The sequence below is a fragment of the Daphnia pulicaria genome, chromosome 6, assembly GCF_021234035.1.
Source record: "Daphnia pulicaria isolate SC F1-1A chromosome 6, SC_F0-13Bv2, whole genome shotgun sequence".
NCBI classification, from domain to species: domain Eukaryota; kingdom Metazoa; phylum Arthropoda; class Branchiopoda; order Diplostraca; family Daphniidae; genus Daphnia; species Daphnia pulicaria.
This window is the reverse complement of record NC_060918.1, coordinates 19,654,699-19,675,262: the sequence shown is the minus strand read 5'-3', so window position 1 is coordinate 19,675,262 and position 20,564 is coordinate 19,654,699. Positions and strand designations below refer to the sequence as shown.

Below are 20,564 nucleotides of genomic sequence, written 5' to 3'. Positions count from 1 at the left end.
CAGGGCTATCCCGAATTTATAACACAGTAAGGATACCCGATTTGATAGTTACGGTAACATTTTGATGAGTGGATTTGCATGGAACAAGGCCGGAATTCCCTTGTCGAAAAGTAAAGTGGTAGCCCTTTCTACCACCTTGGGATGGATCGTCAATGAAAGCGAGGCTATCGTTACCTATACAGCAAATTTTGAATCAAATTTTGCAAATTTGATTTAATGAATACACCCCGAATAAGATACGGTAAACGTAGACGTATTGTTTGGTTTCAAAGGTTTCATCATAAACACGCAATAACCGTCCGGTACAACCGAAATATCCCGTGTCTTTCGTTGTGGCCTGTGCCAGAGTAAGAGACGATATCTTGTGCGTTTCATTGGTGTCAAACGTCTTAACAAGGCGATTAGCGACAAAACTCTCCTGTAAATACAATTGTTGTTAAAAAATTGTTCTTGAAGAAAAGGATTAAAATAATGATATAATTAGTTGTACTGCTTACTTCCGGATATTTCACGATGTAGTCGGGCAATTCCCATGATAGAGGTGCCACAGCCGATATTTTACTGTAAAATTTTAAATCCTCAAAGATACAAATCAGAGTGATGTTGGAACCTGCATCAATCACTTGTTCTGCCACATCCGGAAGCAAACGTATCCGTTGCGCATAACTTCGAACGAAGTAAAAGAAAAACACCAACTGCATCGACTTCACGAAGTTACACGCAAACATTTCCAGACACTGTGATTGTAAATATGTGATCACATGCTGTAAAATTGTTTGGCACCTAGTGCTTTCGTATTTGGCGTGAAAACAACTGACTGAAGGTGAATACGTAAAATGTCATGAGAAATATAAAGAACAGGATGCTGGTGAGCAGAGGGGAAAACCTTGATAAGGAACGAGAAGTTTTAGCCGTAGGCAGAAAGAGTGGTTAGGCAACGATTTAGATTTCAAAACCAAATGGTTCGTTGGAAAGGAATCAGCATGCAACGAAGTTTTTTTTATCGGCAACAGATGCAGGCACTAACCACAATGAACGATAAAGATTAAGAAACACTTAATTCAGCAGGAAAAGGTTTTTCGTCTAAACACTGTGGCACTGTTAAAATATGCCTACGCCGATCGGCGCCAGTGAACTAATCCAGACCCGTAGAACTAATCCAACAGCTGATTGAATCCTACCACACTTCTGAGATCCAAACTTTACTGAACCGGTTATCTCACGGTTGGCCAAATCGACCTCTGTTGACTCTCTACAAAAAAGTTAGACTATCTATTCTGTTTCATTTCTATTGATAATCAATTTTCATTATTTCGGGGCATTTTGTGATTATTTTTGATTTATTTGTTCTTTCAGTGGGAGATACTAATTCCGTTTCAAAGTGCTGTCATTAATTTGCCAAAAGGGATGCTACAAGACTGGTCCTAAATTCTTCTAGCAAAATATCGAGAACTTCTTAGCTTTCAAGTAAAATCCATAGCGAATTTATCAATAGCCCCAAAATTAAATATTAATAAAAATAGGATTTTGCTGGTGCTGTGGAAATGTTTAAAACTAGTTCAGGAACGTGGTCGAACTAAATAATTAACGAATACTCAAGCAGGTGGAAAACTTTTTAAGCTGTGTGAATGGAAACATTTTATTGGTGGACGTGCTGCAGTGTCTTCATGAATGGCCCATTTCTAACAATTCCAGTTGAGTGCCATAAATTCTGGGTTTTGTTTCCTTTTTATTAAAGCTTGTTTACATTTAACATAGGTCGTTTTGTGGAGAATCTGTTTGTGGAGAATCGAATGTGGAGAATCCGAAAAAGAAAGAAGTTTCGTACGAATCTCGGTGAGGTTACTTTTACGGCTCCTCCTTTTTCTGTCCATCTGCGTCGTATATATTTGGAAATTTGTGTCTACATCGGTTGTCATCCGATTTTTCCAGGAGTGAAATTACTGTGGGACGGCTTCCTGGATGTAACGGTGCCGCCGGCGTTCAAGTTCCGACTCTGCTGATTAAAATTACAAATTTTATCGCTAGATGACCACATCTTAGACAAGAATCACAAGATGACGGCAACAAAAATATATCCGGCACTGCTTGTTCAATTTCCGAAAACGATGATCTAGCGCGACTTTTCAATGGCCGCTCGGCATCACTTCTCACATTTTCTAAATCTCAATTCACTCTGGAAATAATTGGATATATTTTCCAGGATATTGTAAGTGATTAAATTATTACATAATTTTAATGAGAAAATTCTAAAATGTTTTGAAAATGCAGGATACTGAAGTACTGGCTACTCAGTAGAACAAAATTCTCACTGCTATCGTACATGGCATGAAAAGTGAGGCATGAAACATACATACATGGCATGAAACAGTTCTTTACTCTTCATGTATTAAGAAAATATTTATTTTCCTTAATTTGCCTTATATAAAACTTTGAATTTGTTTTCCAGGCTATTGGTTCTGTTTGCATCATGCATTACGACTTCATATGTTGGTAGAATCCCTGAAATCAGTTTATCTTAATGTAAGTTGAAATTATTGGTTATCGTAATTCATCAGACTCTTACTTAATTTTCCGTCCCTTTTTTTATTTAGAGTTTATTGGAACCTTCTGTTCCCTTGCTACTGAAAGTTCAAGTGCTTAACAACATCGAAACATACCTTCAGGTATATTTCTTCTTGGATTCTTATAGTTCATGATACAATAGGTTAATACAACTCTCTGTAGGAAGAGGAAATTCGAATGATCAAAGAAGATCAGCAGTGGTCCATGACATCAAAGAAGGAGAATCTCAAAGAAATGGGAGACGTAACCTCTGGAATGGAAGATCGGCGCGGACCCGAAGTGGCCCTCGTCTCTGCGCCTATATGGGCAACTTGATCAAATTGCATCATTTATCACCTGTCATTGATATTAGCCCCAACCCCTTTGCGTGTATACCGCATTAGAGGCCACCAAAACGGAACGGATTTTGAATGAAGCCACCAAATGTCTCTCCTTTTCATTGATTCACTCAAATTGATTGTCGTAAAAAAAGATTCGAATGAAAAAGGATTTAGTCAAACGACAATCGAAACTAATAAAAAAAAAGAAGAAACCTGATCTTCCGATAAAAGAATCGAAAAATAAAAAGAAAAGAAAAGTTTAATGAAGCTGAAACTCAATCCGTTATCAACTTCAAAGAACTCGGCGAAAGTGGATCAATAAAACTTTTGTGAGTGAAATAAAAATAATGGAAAAGACGTTTGACGTCACATGAATTATGACAAAAAACGAAAAACATTTTCCGACAAGTAGTTTGTTTTAAAAAAATGAATTCTGACCTGCTTGTGGCGAAGACACGGCTGAAGCGACTAACTTGAAGATGGTCACGACGATGGTCACCCAGTCCGACCCGAGTACAAACGAACCCGTAAATAAAGGTCCCCGTAAATAAAAAAAAAATAAAAACCCACAGTAAATGCCACGATTGACACGTGTTCACAAATTCACAAATTGACAAAACAAAAATACGGGTGATGGAAAACCAAAAATTCAAAAATAAAAATAACGGAGGAGCGAAACGAACGTATGCGGTGTGGACAGTGGTCGACGCTAGACTGGCTATACATTATACAAAACCCAAAGACCTCCTCCTTCCCTCTCTTTTTGCTTTGGCTCTCTCATCCCCTTTTATAGAGGAGGGTCGGGTAGGGGGCCAGCATATATACACGTGTGTATAAATACAATCCCCAGTGTGTGTATACAACACACACACACACACAAACACTCTCACAAATTCTTGTTTTCCACCCAAAAGACTTTTGGTGTTTTTAATTTTTCGGGAGGGCCATCAACCACCACACAAATAAAATAAGAAATCCGCAAGTGGATAACAGTATAAATTTCTAAAAAATATATAAACAGACCAGTCAATCGACGTCGATAGCCCGTGTGAAGGATCCCTAGCTCAAAACTGGAGAGATTTAGCCGCCATGAAAATAATGTTTGATGTATCAGAGAAAAGAGTAATTGAATTAACTTGTCTGGTCATTTTCAAAAAATAAAGGGAAACGGACACACACGACAAATAGGTTTAGGGCTTTGCGAAAAGTTGCCAAATGGAAATATTTACAAATTATCAAAAAACGTCCTGAATTAAATTATTTTAAATCCATTTATTAAATTCAATGTTTATTCTATCGATAAATAACAATATGAAAATAAAAAGATTCATTCATATCTTTAAAGGCAATCCCGAATCCTCGTATGTATTAGTAAATCTAAAGTAAAATTTTAGAATTAGTTGTTCACCTACTAAAATCTTATGTGTATGATCATAATGTGAGGAACCACAAATTTTGTTAAATATCTACTTTGTCATTGGGGTGGTTTTTTCTGGTGTTAACGGTATGCGGATATTAGTAACCACTGATTTAAATCGAATAACTATTACCTACATATGATTACGTAGTGTTTTTACCATGCAATTAGCTAATGGTTTTGTTGAATGTCGCTTGTGGTTGCTTGTATTCGATGCTTTATTTATATTTTTTCTAATTTTTTTTCGAGAATTAGTCAACAGAATTGCTTCCAACCATTGTAGAATTCTACTATTTTAGTACTTATTTAAAAACCTTGGGGAATAACAATTAATTAAAGTATCACCACTTACATAAGAAACCACTTATGAAAACCGATTAATTTTAACTGAATAATACCATTTATCTTTTCACCTAAACGCCTATCTTTTCATTTTTATGGTTATCGCTAGTGGTTGCTTATATTGTGCATTTGAAAATACCGCACTAAATATAGAGTTTCGACGATTCAAGACTAAACATATATAGCAAATACAAGCGCTTACCTTACCAAACACTATAAGTATCCAACTGTATGTGTATTGTAATTCAATCACAATTTCAGCCAACGACTTGAATAAATGCTTCATTATATTTAAGCGACAAGGTACACAAGTTAAATGAAACGACCACAAGATTGCCCATCGCCTTGCTAATTAGTCGTATTTTATTTCTCATCCAATATAATATCGAGTGTCAAACAGACTAAATCCACTCTGCGCCTACCTATGGGGGTACTTAGGGGCGTATCCATTTTTGAAACCCAAGATCTATTAATTTTTACTATTTTCCTAAATACTTGATAGACTTTTTGGTTTTTGGTTAGATAATGTCGTAGTTTATTATTTTATTAGTCGCAGAATGAAGAAATGGCAGAGAAAAATTCGGGACTCAAGGAGAAATATATAAGTAATCACCTGACTCACTAAAAATTCATCATTTTTGCAGTCCTAGCTTTTCAGACACGCCCTAGAACTAAAAAAATGCGTCTGCTAGAGGCCCGTGGCATTTTCGAATTACGTTACCATTTTTAATGTTTTAAGCTTCTTCTAAGCCACAAGGTTTTGCAGACAACTTTTTTAAGGAAATATTTCTAAAAGACCCACCACCATTGAAAATGCCCAACTCTAAACCACTGTCTGACCAGTCAGAGTGGTAGATTCAGTGTTTCGTCCACCATCTCGTATGATGATTGGTTGACTTGTTGGGTCGCCCGAAGTAGTTGGCTTGACCCTGAGATTGATGGGAAATTGGCTCTATTTTCCTGTATTATTCTGATCTTCAACCGTTTTGCAGTCTCGTCTACCGTCTACCAGGGATTGTTGTGCGCTTCATGGAGTAAAGCGCAAGCTTTCACCGACACTTACGTAAGCAGACCTGTCGAGTTGAACGCTCAGGGATAGAGGACCCTACTTACAGCAGAGGCAGCAATAAATCCGCTTTCTCCGTTGACTAAGCGGTTTCTCTCGATTCAATTGTTCATCAAAATACCAGGTATTGCTGCTCCATGCAGTCGATGTGAGGTCCGATGATGGTGAAGTATTACTTCATTCTTCGTTTACGTCTAAATATGATGAATTTTTTTATTTAGGTTCCGGATGAAGATGATTTAAGAACGGAATATCTTGACTGTACCGTTAACCACATAATTAACCGTCCGTCGGCTAATACATACCGAAATACCTCCATTAGAAACCTGTTAACCAGGAACTTCGTGACAGTCGAAGATCGAACCGAGCACATTGTAAACTTCGTCAATCTGGAGGTTTGAATTTACCTTTAAAATTTTTTCGACAAGACCAGGGAACGATATCCAGAAGAGGCCTATCCCTATTGAAAACACTCAAGTAAATTAATAGTAAAAGAAAGAGAAGTTCAGTTTTTAACTCATGGCTGAACGCTAAAGTATCCAAGTCCAATAATCATTCCAAGCAGCCATTAAAATAGAAAAGCAGGGATACCTTTATACCCAAATTTTCTGATCAAATGAAGCAGTCCAGCTACCTCATATCTAACAATATTGCCACGATATGAGAGATCAGAGAGGAAGTATAGGCGTATCGTGGCAATAGACAATTTTCTTTTTTTAGTTTTGACCGTCAGGCCACGACATATGTCGTGGCAATAGATCTAACCTTAGAATTAAACTACCTTTTAGTACAAATTCGGAACACTTTTTTGGCTATTGCCATTTCCTATGCTGTTAAAGCCCCATGAAACAAAACAACAATTTTGAACAAAAAAATTCTCAACCAACTTAGTCTTATGGGAAATGGGATGTAATGGGGCAAGGGAAAATACAGAGCTTATGGTTGTAAAATTTCGTCGTTCGAATTCCATGACATAACTTAGAGACAGCAAATGCTCAAGGTAACCAACAAAGGTAACATATTTTCAAAATCATTTTGAAAACGCATCATGGATGTCCCAAATTCACAACACAGTCAGTAAACCCTTGAAAATCAATTTTACGGCCACTTCTCGCAGGTATCAATCATACATTGGAATTGATCAATATACGACGCAGGTTCAGATGGCAGAGTGGATTTAATGATTTTAAAAAATGTGAATATCTTTATGTATGTGTATATGTGTATATATTATATTGTTTGATTTTGATTCTCAGAACTGGTGTTTTGAATATTATTTCATGAAACGCCATGATAGGCTGTTCCAAATTTAAAACATAGCCGGAAAAATTAATTCTACTATCAATTCTCAACTGAATAGACAGGTTTAAGAATTCACACATTTTTAGTTTGGGCGGAACAGTAGGTTAGGTGGTAGCTTGAGGATAAAATCACCATTATTGGTCATTTGTTCGAATCTCAAGGCTGTCATTATATCAAAAATAATATTTACTGTTTTTCGTCCTATTTGTATTTTAAATTAAGATTTATGAGATAAATGAAAAAACGATACGACTCGAATATCATTTCCGATAAAAACAATTGTGGGCTAGTTTTGGACATTAGATCCGGCGACAAAAAAAGGCCATTATCTAATTCAAATGTTGACATGAAATTCAAAATTTTTTGCAAAAATGACTGAAACCCTATTCTTTTTAAAAATATCATTTTGCGAAAAGAATAAAACAAAAAAACAAAATAGAAAAAATCATTTTCTTGGCCAGACTCGATCCAAAGTCCCTGAAAAAATGTTTGGTTAATAATGCTTAAATCAAGCAATAAAACTCATAAATGTATCACATCAATCGATTTGCCTTGAAAATCTGCGTAGATTGTTATAGAGACATTGCGAAATAACGACATTTTTTTTTCGAAATTTGTTGTCCATATACGCGTCTGCTGTTCCAAAATTAACAATTTTCTTCCATTTCCTGGTAACGAAATATTTCGAAAAATACTAAAAAAATTGAAAAAACCTTTTTCAATATTGTAAAACTTTGTATTCCTAATCTTTTGGTATAATTATTTATACATTAGTCCACCTTTACTCTAAATATTCCTTACAGCGTGATTTTTTCTTACAGCCAGCACAGGGCCTGAATTTCCTGTCCACTAGGGAAATTTTGAGATTTAAATTAACAATTTCTCGTTTAATCCTAGGTATAACAATATGCCCTGTTGCTCAATTATTTAAAAAAAAATATTTAAAAAAAAATGAAGTAGCAATTTTCTTGGACCTTGTTAGACTCTATCCAACATCCCTGAAATAATTTTTGGTAAATAATGATTAAACTACGCAATAAAACCCATTAATCTTCCACGTCAATCGAAAAGCTTCCAAAATTGAGTTAGTAAATTGGAGGCCCAAAAGAACCCAAAATTCGTGGTTATCGTTAAATTTTGGTTTTATTTCATTTGTCGGTTAAAATAATAAAAATGGTCCAAAATCCAGTTTTTTTCCTTAATAACGTTTTTGTCCACGAAAATTCTCGAATTGGACCAAATTTTGAATTTTTTTTAAATTACACGTAATCGACCCTAAATTTCACGAATGTTTATAGTTTTTTTCGACAAGAGATTTATGTTTATAGCACTATTGCTAACTTTCGTGAATCTTCCGGTAAATTGTCATTACTTCCATAAACAATGCAACCTACCACTTACATTCATAACCCAATCTTGTATTGTTACTCTTGAATAAGTTATTTTACAGTGATTTACAGTGCAAAAGACCTTCATATATAATAGGAAAGGTCTTCAGTACGATTTTGACTTTTTGCACTATACATTATGGCAGTATTTTTGGGTTTCTTTTCAACACCAATACAATCTATCTCATAAAAATTGTAATCTTGTATTATTTATTGTCTAATATATAATATTATCGCTATTTCCGATCGATCCAGCAATTTCACTGAAATAATGTTTGGTCAATAATGCTTAAACTTAGAATTTAAACCCATAAATTTTGCATATCAATGGATTTGCCTTGAAATTCATCGTCGATTGATGTACAGACATTGTGAAATAACGAAAAAATGTTTTCTTAATTTTTCAAATTTGTTGTTCCAACTTGCCTTTGCTGGCAAGTTCTTTTAAAGTGTCCATTTACCTAACTTAAGTAACGAGGAAAAGGACCAAAATATCTGTCCTGGTAAGACTTGCTTCATTTGTCTCGTTGCAAAGGGAATGTTTGGGAAAAGGATTTAGAGACACTTGTCAATACCATTATAGTTAATTCTTCTATTTCTATCTTCCGGTTTTTTTTTTCATCCAAGAAATTGACTTGGGGGATTTCTTTGCAAAAATCTGAAAAATTTCGTGTACTGCTATTGCCGTTAAATCTCAGGCATTTCTTTCTACCACTAGAAATGTCGCATTATGAGATTATTGTGTTATGAGGTTACGTTATAAAAGAACAATGTAGTGTCATTGTCAGTCGTTGTTGCCATTTGAATTTTCAGAGGGATATTTTGGTTAACGGCGATCGCAAAGCATCGCAAGCAAGCTGGGAACAAAAAATTCCAACATTGTTCCATAAATCAATCGTCGTCGGCGTCTACACAATGACAAATTAGATGAGGCATCAGCATCAACTTATGAGGTATCGGTTCGAAACGAAAGGCGAGGTTGAAACGAGTAATGGGATCAATCCTGGCATTGAGATTTACACAAGTGTATATTTCCACATTCCACTAAAAAACATTAAAAGTCGCCCCATTTGGCAGCCAAAATTCACGATTGGAGGAAACGTGCAAGTTGCTTCAAAAACGGCCGACTAACGTGTCACTATTGCATGCCCATGATTTGACGTCTGAGATCGATTTGAAGTGAATCGCAATTTTGATATTTTTTTTCGGGGGGGGGGGGGGGGGAGGGGTTATGCTGTCCATATTTAGTTTTCGACTTCTGCATTCGTCAGTTTTTACCGGCCGTAACATCACTGGTAGAGTGGTAGCCGTATTCCTAAAGTGCGAAAATTACCTTGGAGCACGTGAAGAATGATTTTCCTCGATTTTTTAAAGGCCCGTCTGATGGATTAAAAAACTTTTATATTCATTGTAACTGTTAAACAAGAAAACATGTCGAATTAAAAACAAAAACATATCGATGACAACTACGACAACTACTATACAATATATAGTAGGGAATACAATATTGGAAAACCAAAAAATCAAAAAATTTTGTCTATTCTCTTCAGCAGGTCACCCATCTGCAAGTTGTCCTTCGATGGTGTTCTCCATCCTCGGATCCTGGAAATCTGCAAAGGAAATTCGCCGTCGGGTAAAGTATCTGAAGACGTTTTCCGAATTAAAGAGAAATAAACTCAGAAAGTAGACAAATCCAATACGTTATCCGACGACCAAGTTAAACTGGTGATTGTGGATCCTGTTTGCATAACACATACAAAGAAACTGTGAATGGTATATTTATCATCTACCACAACGGTGGGAACAACTGATCTTACTGAAAACAATCCTTACAAAGAAGTTTCCAAAGTTTTTTTGTAGCGGCCCTGACATCCAAATTAGTGAAGATAGCAAAAACACGTATACTGCTCGGTCAAACAGCAAATTTACAGGTGCATGCCATTTCACCTCAGAAAATTTTATTTTTATTTATTCCTTTTCGGGATAAGAGGATATGGCGAATGTTTAAAAACACCTCTTTCTCTAGACAAGCTTAGACCAGATAAGAATCTACAAAAAAAGACTACGTGTCAAATCCGTCAAAAACGTGCATTTACAAATAACGCAAAAACAACATTGTAGGCCATGTTAAAAACGACAGTATTTTTTTCTTACACTTTAACTTCATTTGAAGCAGCCTAAAAATATCTATTAATTAGTTACAGTCATATTGGCTTAAATTTTACACACCCATGAAATTTTGATCTTGTTTACCAGCTAATATATCAATGCGTCAATATATAGTACCATTTCTCGTGTGTCAAGCAAGTGTACATAACTAAAACAGCTTATAAATCCAAAGTAAATAATGGAGAATAAAAATATGTAAAAATGTATATATTATTACAAATTAACAATGGTGTAGTTGTAAGCAAGCTTGGAGAAAGTTAAAGAGCTTGAAGGTTCTAAGTTTGGAAAATGGATTATTTTCCATCAACTTCATTTTTCAGGGTTCCTGCTACATCTGCCTGTGGAGTTTCCAAGATAAATTGAGGAAGCTTTCAGACAGCTGTCAGGTGACAAAAAAGGTGGTTTTAAGAGAAATTTTGGGATTTTGGGAAGACTGGGTAGAAAATTAAGAGGATCTATGGAGGTCCTTGGGAGTCAAATGTGCTGTGTGGGTGGTTAAAATTGCATTATAACTCAAGTTAAGTGAACCGAAGTTTCGCTTTCAGATTATAAAATCCTGTTTCCATGGCTCTATATATGCAGCTTGGATAGGATTTCTTAGAACAACATAAGGACCACCACCATGCATTTTCAGAGCACTTACTGTAGCAACAGAGACAACAACATCTGGTTTCAAACCGGAAGCTCTTCGTTTGATATGGATGAATTTTCCAATCCCTTATTTAAAAAAAAACAATACAAATAAATACGTAACACAACTATACGCAATACAAATAAAACAAAATACAAACTTCAAAATAAAAAACCTATATCTGCTCCAAATCGTGCTTCTGTAAAAACAAATCCTTTGTGGCCTACTAATCGTGTTATCTGCTCTTGTATAATGGGCGAATTTCCATGAGCAATATTGGCAAATGGTATGTATACAAAGACCGGAATTACATCAAACCTTTGCCACGCCGCCCATGTATAACAGCGAGAAATCTTTACTAATGGCGTGTGTGGTAAGGCAGGTCCTGCTTCATTGTTCCTTCGCGTTCTCCTTCTTTGTTGGGTTTTGAATAGGATGAAGATACTTAACCGAAATGGCTCACTGCCACCGAAACTAAACTGACCGTTATTTGCATTGTCGGTCGCCATGCACTTTATTGAATATCAACGCCTGGACCCAATTCTTCCGTCGTACTCCATAGAATACTGACATACCGGTCCCTCAATCGTTCTTCCTACTGGACCTCGCCATTCAAGGCCAACATGTCTATCATCCATGTGCACCTTTCTACCTAACAGAAGATGAATGCAGTAACTGGCTAACCTGCTCAACAGTCAAACCAAATCAGGAAGGAGATGAAATCCGAATGCTATATTTCAAAATCGATCCGAACGATATCAAAGATTCCAAAAAAATCAAAACAGGAATTTTCGCTCACATTCAGCACGCACTTTGGGCTGAACAAACTTCGGTAATAAACCCACCAGCACTAGGAAATCTTTCTAGAATGGAAATATTGGTCAAACAAACAATAAATTCTCAACTTCGTAATGTTCCGCAAACGGTCGTTAACCGAATCCGAAATGAACGACGAGAAATCGGCCAACGACGCAAATCTCGCTCACCAGAACGACGTCTCTACTCACCTGATAAAGGTCAATCTCCATCACCACCTGTAAATCAGACTCAACAAATCCCGTTTTCCATCGCTGTTATCAACCCACAACAATTTTACCCTCATATGATGATGTCTCAACAAATATCTCAACAACAATTTCCGCAATATGTCCCACCCATCCCATGGAACAATGGCGCTGCCCAGGGAAATCAACAGCTCCAAAACAACATTTTTCAACAACTAACGAACCCTTAAAAAATTTTTTTTGTACTTTGTTTTTTTAAAAACGCAATAAACAAAGATTTTTGTTCTTTTTCAGTTCCTTATCGCAACTTTTTCACGTCAGTACCTCTTACATACAAACCAATGGTTTTTAATTCACCCGAAGAAATTAACAAACTACTAAAAAAATATTTATTAATCAATCTAAACTTCCACTCACATACGAAGTTACGGAGGTACTTTGCCTGGGTTTAATTTTTATTCCGTCAATCAAAAACGTGAAAAATTTTTCAGAACCTATTACTCGTCTTATTAAAGAAATCAACACAGCAATAATTTTTTCCAAGCCTTCTGGACACCCTCATCAAACAGGATGGCTTTCTCGTATTATTAAAAACGAATGGAAATCAATCTTGGATGCACGACGACGAAGTGATTAAAACGCTGTTCGTGGTAAATGTGAAAAGGAATCAGTGGTAATGAAAAGGAAATGTTCCACGCAGAGTCCAAAAATTTGCGAAGCAAATTACAGAATAAGCAAACTGAAATTGTGACACAAATATCTGTTTTAAAAGAAGAGATTGCTGAAATTCAACTTTCAAAAATTGAAGAATCTAACTTTAAGAAAAAGTTGTATTCACTTAAAATTTCCGAGTCTAAAACATCAATTACTTGCAATACGAATGATTGTCAGAAAAATTCGATTATATGAAAAAATGGGGTAAAAACAGCAGAGATGTCACAAAGATGTATCAAATCAGTGCAAGAAATACATCGATGGAAAAAAATGTCGGTTTTCTACATGCACAGATTTAGCAATGGAAGCCCATTTTTTCATGTTGGCATTTCATCACATAACTCTTAAACGAATCAACGAAAAAAATTAAGAAAATTACCAAATGTAAATAAATGCCAGGGAATCACCCCTATACTTTAATTTTTTCAGAATTTTAATTTTTATATAAATAGCAGCGTAAAGAAAAGAAATGTGCCACATCTCCCCTACTAGACTATACGCAGAATAGGAAAAGGAAAAGAGTTTCAAAATGTGGTGTTAAAATTTTATTTATAAATACAATAGTGCCGAAACGGAAAAACATAGTGCCGAAACGGAAAAATATAGTGCCGAAACGGAAAAACACACACGCCTGGCAACCCTCCCAAAAACATGACGCCTGGAAATGAATCTGGCGGCGGTGCCGAAAAAGACAAACACAGTGCCGAAAACGACAAAAACAGTGCCGAAAACGACGAAATCAAAGTGCCGAAAAAAAGTGCCGAAACAGGTGGCAACCCATTCCTTTCATCCCCAGTATTACACGAAAAAATACTTAAAGAAGCCAAAAAACTCTCTCTCCAAACTGATATCCACGTGATGAAAGCAGACAAAGGTCGGAATACCTTAATTTGGAGCGTTGAGGATTATGATAGAGAAGGCAACCGGCAACATTCCGACAAATTTATAAAGAATTATCTCAAGATGAATTCACCTCTAAATTACAATCCATCAAACAAATGTTTTGTTCCATTTCTGAAAATCTACTAGCCCTCCGCCTAATCACCCTTACCGAGGATGAAGCCATTTGTAATCTTCCCCCGACTGGATCATTCATTTATTTCCTACCTAAAATACATAAATAAATTGAACCCACCAGCCAAACATTCCCTGGTAGACCAATCGTAGCATTTTTCACATCAGTAACATATCTTTTGGACAAATACGTAACTGAACTAACTAACCACCTTCTCAAACTTATCCCTGGATCACTCGTCCATACCATCGACTTCTCTAATCGACTCCCTATAGAACCTTTACCACCAAACTGATCTCTCATTACCGCTGATGTAACAAGTCTCTACCCAAATATCCCATAGGAAGCCGGAATCGAAGCTTCCACAAAATTTTACAAAGAAAACAAACATCATCTACAAACAATTGCTATAGCCAAACAAAAAAAAACCCACCGCCTCACAGACTTTTTACCGAAATTCTGACACTTGTTCTCACAAATTCCATGATCAACTTTAAAAATAAGCGTTTCTTCCACAACATTAAAGAAACGGCAATGGGTTGCTGTATCTCAGTTTATTTTGCCAACTTGTACATGTACTACACCACCCACCAAATTATTCACAACCCACCAACCCACCGGCAGGTCTACTCTTATTTCTCCGTTTTATGGATGACCTCTTTTTTATCATTAACAAACCGGAATTAATTCCGGAATCAAACCGGAAAAAATACATATCATACTTGCGATCACTAATGATCATATCAATTATGAGATCACCCCTCCTTCTAAAACACAAAACTTTTTGGATACCACTTTCTCCATTACTCATAAAAATGTTATCATCCTGGAACCATATTCCAAAGACATGGCTTCTGGTGCCTATTTACACCCTGCATCCACCCACCCACATCATACTATCAACGCAACTCCTTACTCCCAGTTACTACGGATACGTCGGATCTCATCTGACAAATTTATATTTCGACGTCACGCCCGGTCAATGATCAAAAATTTCCAAACTATGCGATACAACAAAAAAATCCTCGATAAAACGTTCCGGAAAGTCTTCAAACTAACCAACCAATCGCTCACCAAGAAAAATAGCAAATCAGAAACCGACGGGGCTTTCAAATTTATAACCAAATTCAACAAACTCATTCACTGGCCTAAATTACAAAAAACACTCAATAAACTTCATTCTGACATCGTCTCACACTATAGCAAAATTGACTCTGATAAAAACCAATTAAATACAAATTTACATCTCAAAGCCCATCCGATTGTTCCTCAGCAATGAAAAGAACCTTTAATCTTTTTTCTCCCTCTCCGCAAAAATTGGCCATAGACAAATTTAAAAATTAAAAAAAAAATTTGTTTCCAGGCTTCACTTATTACACTCGTTCTTGGATATTCCAGATTATTCTGGAATATCCTTGGGACCGTTTCTTTCTACACACACTAACTGGTTCATATCACCATATGGGACCGTCTTAAACCATTACACGGCACAAATGTCAATTTCTCATCTTTATTCAATCTTCTTGTGTTCTTGGATATTCCAGATTATTCTGGAATATCCTTGGGACCGTTTCTTTCTACACACACTAACTGGTTCATATCACCATATGGGACCGTCTTAAACCATTACACGGCACAAATGTCAATTTCTCATCTTTATTCAATCTTCTTGTGTTCTTGGGACCGTTTCTTTCTACACACACTAACTGGTTCATATCACCATATGCGACCGTCTTAAACCATTACACGACACATGCTACTACTAACTAACTAATCACGACTAAAATTGGCCAGCAAAAATTGAATTGAATTGTCCTCAATCCATGGATCTCAGGAACAACCAGAGAATCTTACCACACATCATAAAAATCACAACACTCCCACCAAGATATTTCGCAGACCTTGATTCTACAACCCTCCGTCCAAAAAGCAAGGGGACACCAACGCTTAAAATTATGCTAAAAACCAAAATTAATATAAGAACAAGGGAATATCTCCCAATCCAACTAATCAACGTTGATGAATGTCCTCCTGGGCTAACTTGGATATCCGTTTAAAATCCGTCATGCTTGAGAAAACCAATCATCGCTCTCAGCGTTGTCGACTTAAAAGCCAGTTTCTACTGAGGATACAACAAAGAAAAATCGAAAAGATTTTTTTTAACCAATTATCAAGATCACAATAGTGAAAGGAAACCTAGTCTGCTGCTGTGCGTCAAACCAGCCTTGTAAATTGCCTCTAAGGCTATCCAGTTTCTATTGGAAGCTGTTGCAAACCACAACGCCATCGATTCACAACAAGGAAGCATTCTTCAATTACTCACGAAGAAAGAACTATAACTGAAAACTTATTGGAGAGTGACACCATCTTTATCGATTACTCTGAAAGAGCAAAAACCTTCACGAAGGTCGGGAAAACAATCGTGAATGGAACTTCCCATTGATCATACTTACAATACCCAGACCATGATTTCCGCAAAATCCTGGGTAATTTTTTCCATTCTATAAGTCCTTTGTCTTGTATTGCCGCGAAACTAATTCGAAAGCATAGATTCCCAGCGTGCGCCAGACTACTAGTTAGTCTTCAGTCGTTCGTGGCATATCATAAGACCATAACTAATAATTGTTACTGTATTTTGCCACTATACCTTCCCATTATAGCATAGTTACTATCATCAAATGAACAGATGAAATGTCACAATTTAGTGAAATGGCGATTGTCGAGAAATAACGACTCTGTTTCAGTCTTTGTATTGAAAAGACGGAAACAAGTTAGAATTAAGTTTGGGAGAATTGAATGGGAAATTAAGAGAGAAAGAGCGAGAGACAGTAACCTGTCAATGGGAGAGTGGGACGTGTTCTGCCGTTTCTAGAACAAAGAAAAAGAAATTGGGGGTGAGAAAGAGTTGCAAACAACTAGGGGGGGGGGGTGCAACATTGCAACATACATTTTGGGAGGGAAATAATATTTACAACAGTAATTGAGACAACAATATGACGTCTCGATAGTCAAAACTTTGAAAAAACAGAACCGAAAAACAGAAAAATTCCAGTATTTTAACCTATCCCTCTGTTTTGGCCAAAAAGATAAACCTAAAAAAAAAAATATGCAAATGGACCACGGAAAAATATAAGCATCGGCTTATATTGCTCTAATTAAATCAGATCCATGGATCAAATTGCAGAATTTGCCATCACGACAGTGAAGCTTATCAAGCAAAAACCCACCCAGAACACAACTCACTCCCACGCAGAATGGTCCCATGACGACCCGATTGTACCCGATTACCTATAAGGATACCTTAACCGACTCAACCACCCGGCTACATAACTTATATTTCTAAAAATAAAAAAAAATCAAATCCTTCGGTTTTAGGAGAACTTTTCAAGTTTCCTCTTAATAGAGTTTTTTGCGCTGTATTGTTTGTTTAAATTTTCTTTTTTTTCTGGATTTGTTTGTTGGAATGTTTCTCGTTAGATGGCGAAAGAATCAGGTAAACAAAACTTCGCTAAATCGTCGTCGTCTGAACGAACGAGGTGGTCAGATAACGACGGGTTGGAGCCCCCTCCTTTTCTTCGATCGTGGATGCGTAGATATGCATTGACGGACTGAGTCACAACTGTGGATAGCATTTCAAAGTTTTTAACACGCTGTAAAAAAGAAAAAAAAATTATGTGATGTGCTATAATAATTATCACGCTTCTACCGGAAGAGGGGGTTTTGGGGGAATATTGGACGATTAACTTGGGTGAAATCGGACAGCAATGGCCGTGGAATGAGAGGAGCTTATTTAACACAAGAAATTTAAAATTCCAGTTGCTAACAGATACGTAGCGCTACAACAACGTAGCGACTACGATAGATAGCCAATAACTTTTAATTTGTATGTTTCTCTGTGTGTTTTCATAACAATAGATTAAGATTAAGATTTTGTTGAATTAACGATGTATTTTATTTCTGGTTGAACTGGTTTAAGACACCTGAACTGGAACATTACTCCGTTTGACATTTGATTTAAATTTTAAATTTACGCACAACACAACACACACAAAAATAATTAGATTGGATCTTCTAGGTTTCTATTTTGACTGGACGGCAACGTTAAGTTGTAATTTTAATGAACACCACCGTACAAAACAGTGATTTAGAATTACAATTGTGCATGAACTAAGTTGACTTAAAATGAAAATTCACTAACTAAACACAATAAATTGAAAAGAACATCGAGCTATAGGTTAGTAATTGCTCTTTTTTTTAACAATACGACCAGTACGTGTTATTTGAGTAACAGTTTGTTCTTGAGTATTATTGCAGTTTTCGTCATCTTCTTCGTTTACATTGATCGTTTCTTCTTCGTTTTCATTTCTTTTTGATTTTTTTGCCTTTTTCTCAATGTTTTTTTTTGTCTGCTGGTTTAAAAATGTTCTTCGGTGCTAAATTTTTTCGCTCTCTTTCTTTCTTTTTTATGTCTTTCTCTTTTCGTCTATTTTCTTCGTCAATTTTCATCTTCTCTGGGGTATCGGTTAGAATGCTTGTGCTACCAGCACTATTATTGGCCCAGGGTCGTTTGGCCAATGGGATGTTTTGGTTAACTTTAGTCAACGGTCTGATTTCCTCCAATGAAACAAAAATGGTTCCACAACCGATCTGTGGGGTCATCCCGGAATGCAATGAATAAGATGAAGCTGTAGTAGCGTCTTTCAATGACGAAGTAGCACCAACAACGGATTCCAATGGAGAACACAACGAAGGAGAACTAGCGTGATTCAATGAAGAAGCAGGTGCAGAACTAAAAGGATTCAATGATGACGCTGGAGCAGAACTTGAAGGATCACATGATGAAGTAGGAGCAGAACTTGAAGGATTCAATGATGACGACGGAGCAGAACTTGAAGGATCCAATGATGACGCCGGAGCAGAACTTGAAGGATCCAATGAAGAAGCAGGAGCAGAACTTGAAAGATTCAATGATGACGCCGGAGCAAAACTTGAAGGATCCAACGATGAAGCAGGAGCAGAACTTGAAGGATTCAATGATGAAGCCGGAGCAGAACTTGAAGGATCCAATGATGAAGCAGCAGAACTTGAGGGATTCAATGATGACACCGGATCAGAACTTGAAGGATCCAATGATCCTTGATGAAATGATGAATGATGATGATATGATGATGATGATATGATGAAATTTAATTTAAAAAAAAGTGAAAAGTGAACTAGGCTTGCGATCTTCTTCTAATCACATCAAAAAATGTTTCAATCATTTTGTGAAAAAAGGTGGAGTGGAGGCGCTTGGCGTGCTAGGAGGGGCGATGAAGACAGTGAGGTCTATTTGACTGAGGATTTTGTCAATTTCATCGTCGCTTAAACCCTCAGCCAAATCCGAATTTTCTCTATTGCACTGAGATAACACAAACGATGCGCAACTCCGACGAGAAGTCAAGCCGATATTGCACATAGAAATTAAAACGATCACTAGCAAAACAGGACATCCTGCCACATTACCGTTTTTTGAAATAGGTGATGGTTATCTATTGGGAGTAGTTAGCAAAAAATGAGATAGTTTTAATTAAAAATAAAGTAACTTATCAGTTTTAATGAACAATTGAATCGATTGAAGTTTTTGGTCCGGTTGAAATGGAATTGTATTTATTTTATGTACAGTACCCACCACAAATATTGGCTCACCCCATGCCAATTGTGGTGTTTTAACCCGCGCGAGATATGGCCTACGGTGTTTCGCACGGGAATTTTTTTTTAAATAGGCCTACTTATTTTTATCGTAGAGCCATCGGGTTTTTTTCATCAGAAAGATAAAAAACTCTTCTTTATTTTTCTGATTTTTTTTTGTAATATTATTCACGGGGTTAAGGAGATATTTGCTAGACATCAATTATTGGCTCATCTACGAGAAATGTAGCTCAGCGTTTCCCTACCCGCGGCATAGCCCGAAGGTATGGAGGGAAACAAAGAAAGGGGGAATGGTAAAACAAAAGTTTTTCGGGCATTTGTCAACTAATTCAAAACCGGGAACAAAAAAATCCCCCGAATATGTGTGTGCACGTTTCAGATAGATAAAGATTTGCCAATAATAAACTTGCATTGCCTTGTCATCGGGCAAGAAAAAACACTCGAAATATGATTAAAGAAGCTGAACATGACGAATAACGGCTAGGCCTTTATATCTGAAATTGCCATCGTTCCTTGGCACATGAAAAGACATGTGTGCCATCTGCCATGATTGACGCACACATAGTCAATAAAAAAAACGTTAACTTACCCCATGAGCCAGCTGATAGTTTCTCTGTGCAATTCTTGTAGTGGAACCAGCTTGAAGTCGTTGTGTGGAAAGTAATCAAATCCAGAAATGTGACGAGATGTGCAAATAAGATGAAGTCGTTCACTCAAAGTTGCTTTTTCCACAAGCAGTATGAAGCTTGCAGCACAAAGCTACTACTAGCCAGTCAGGAATGTTTACCAAATGGGTACAGTACGAAATTTTTAATATTTGCTTTAAAAATGCACAAGTCGTACGAGGCGAAATAGTAAAACCAAATGAAACACAGTAGTCTGTTGATCTCGAACATTGAACGAATTTTAAAGCACTATACCAGCCTCTATGTAATGAAGCCTA

At 36.6% G+C, this 20,564-nt stretch overlaps 3 protein-coding genes across 3 annotated transcripts; 1 reads left to right on the top strand and 2 right to left on the bottom strand.

Annotated features, from left to right (window-relative positions):
* On the bottom strand, positions 1-795 carry LOC124342242. The gene is made up of 2 exons (XM_046795213.1): positions 498-795; positions 1-418 (listed from the first exon to the last, which is right to left on the bottom strand). Exons 1-2 carry the CDS (start codon positions 726-728, stop codon positions 194-196), a joined length of 456 nt encoding a protein of 151 aa, XP_046651169.1. The 5' UTR covers positions 729-795; the 3' UTR covers positions 1-193.
* Positions 796-2,474: 1,679 nt separating this feature from the next.
* Positions 2,475-3,424, top strand: LOC124341910 (nipped-B-like protein A). The gene is made up of 3 exons (XM_046794866.1): positions 2,475-2,523; positions 2,595-2,666; positions 2,728-3,424. Exons 1-3 carry the CDS (start codon positions 2,488-2,490, stop codon positions 2,878-2,880), a joined length of 261 nt encoding a protein of 86 aa, XP_046650822.1. The 5' UTR covers positions 2,475-2,487; the 3' UTR covers positions 2,881-3,424.
* A 14,013-nt stretch (positions 3,425-17,437) lies between these two features.
* Positions 17,438-20,215, bottom strand: LOC124342177 (pectinesterase inhibitor 10-like). Its single transcript, XM_046795141.1, has 2 exons — positions 20,211-20,215; positions 17,438-19,049 (listed from the first exon to the last, which is right to left on the bottom strand). Exons 1-2 carry the CDS (start codon positions 20,213-20,215, stop codon positions 18,323-18,325), a joined length of 732 nt encoding a protein of 243 aa, XP_046651097.1. The 3' UTR covers positions 17,438-18,322.
* Between the last annotated feature and the right edge of the window lie 349 nt (positions 20,216-20,564).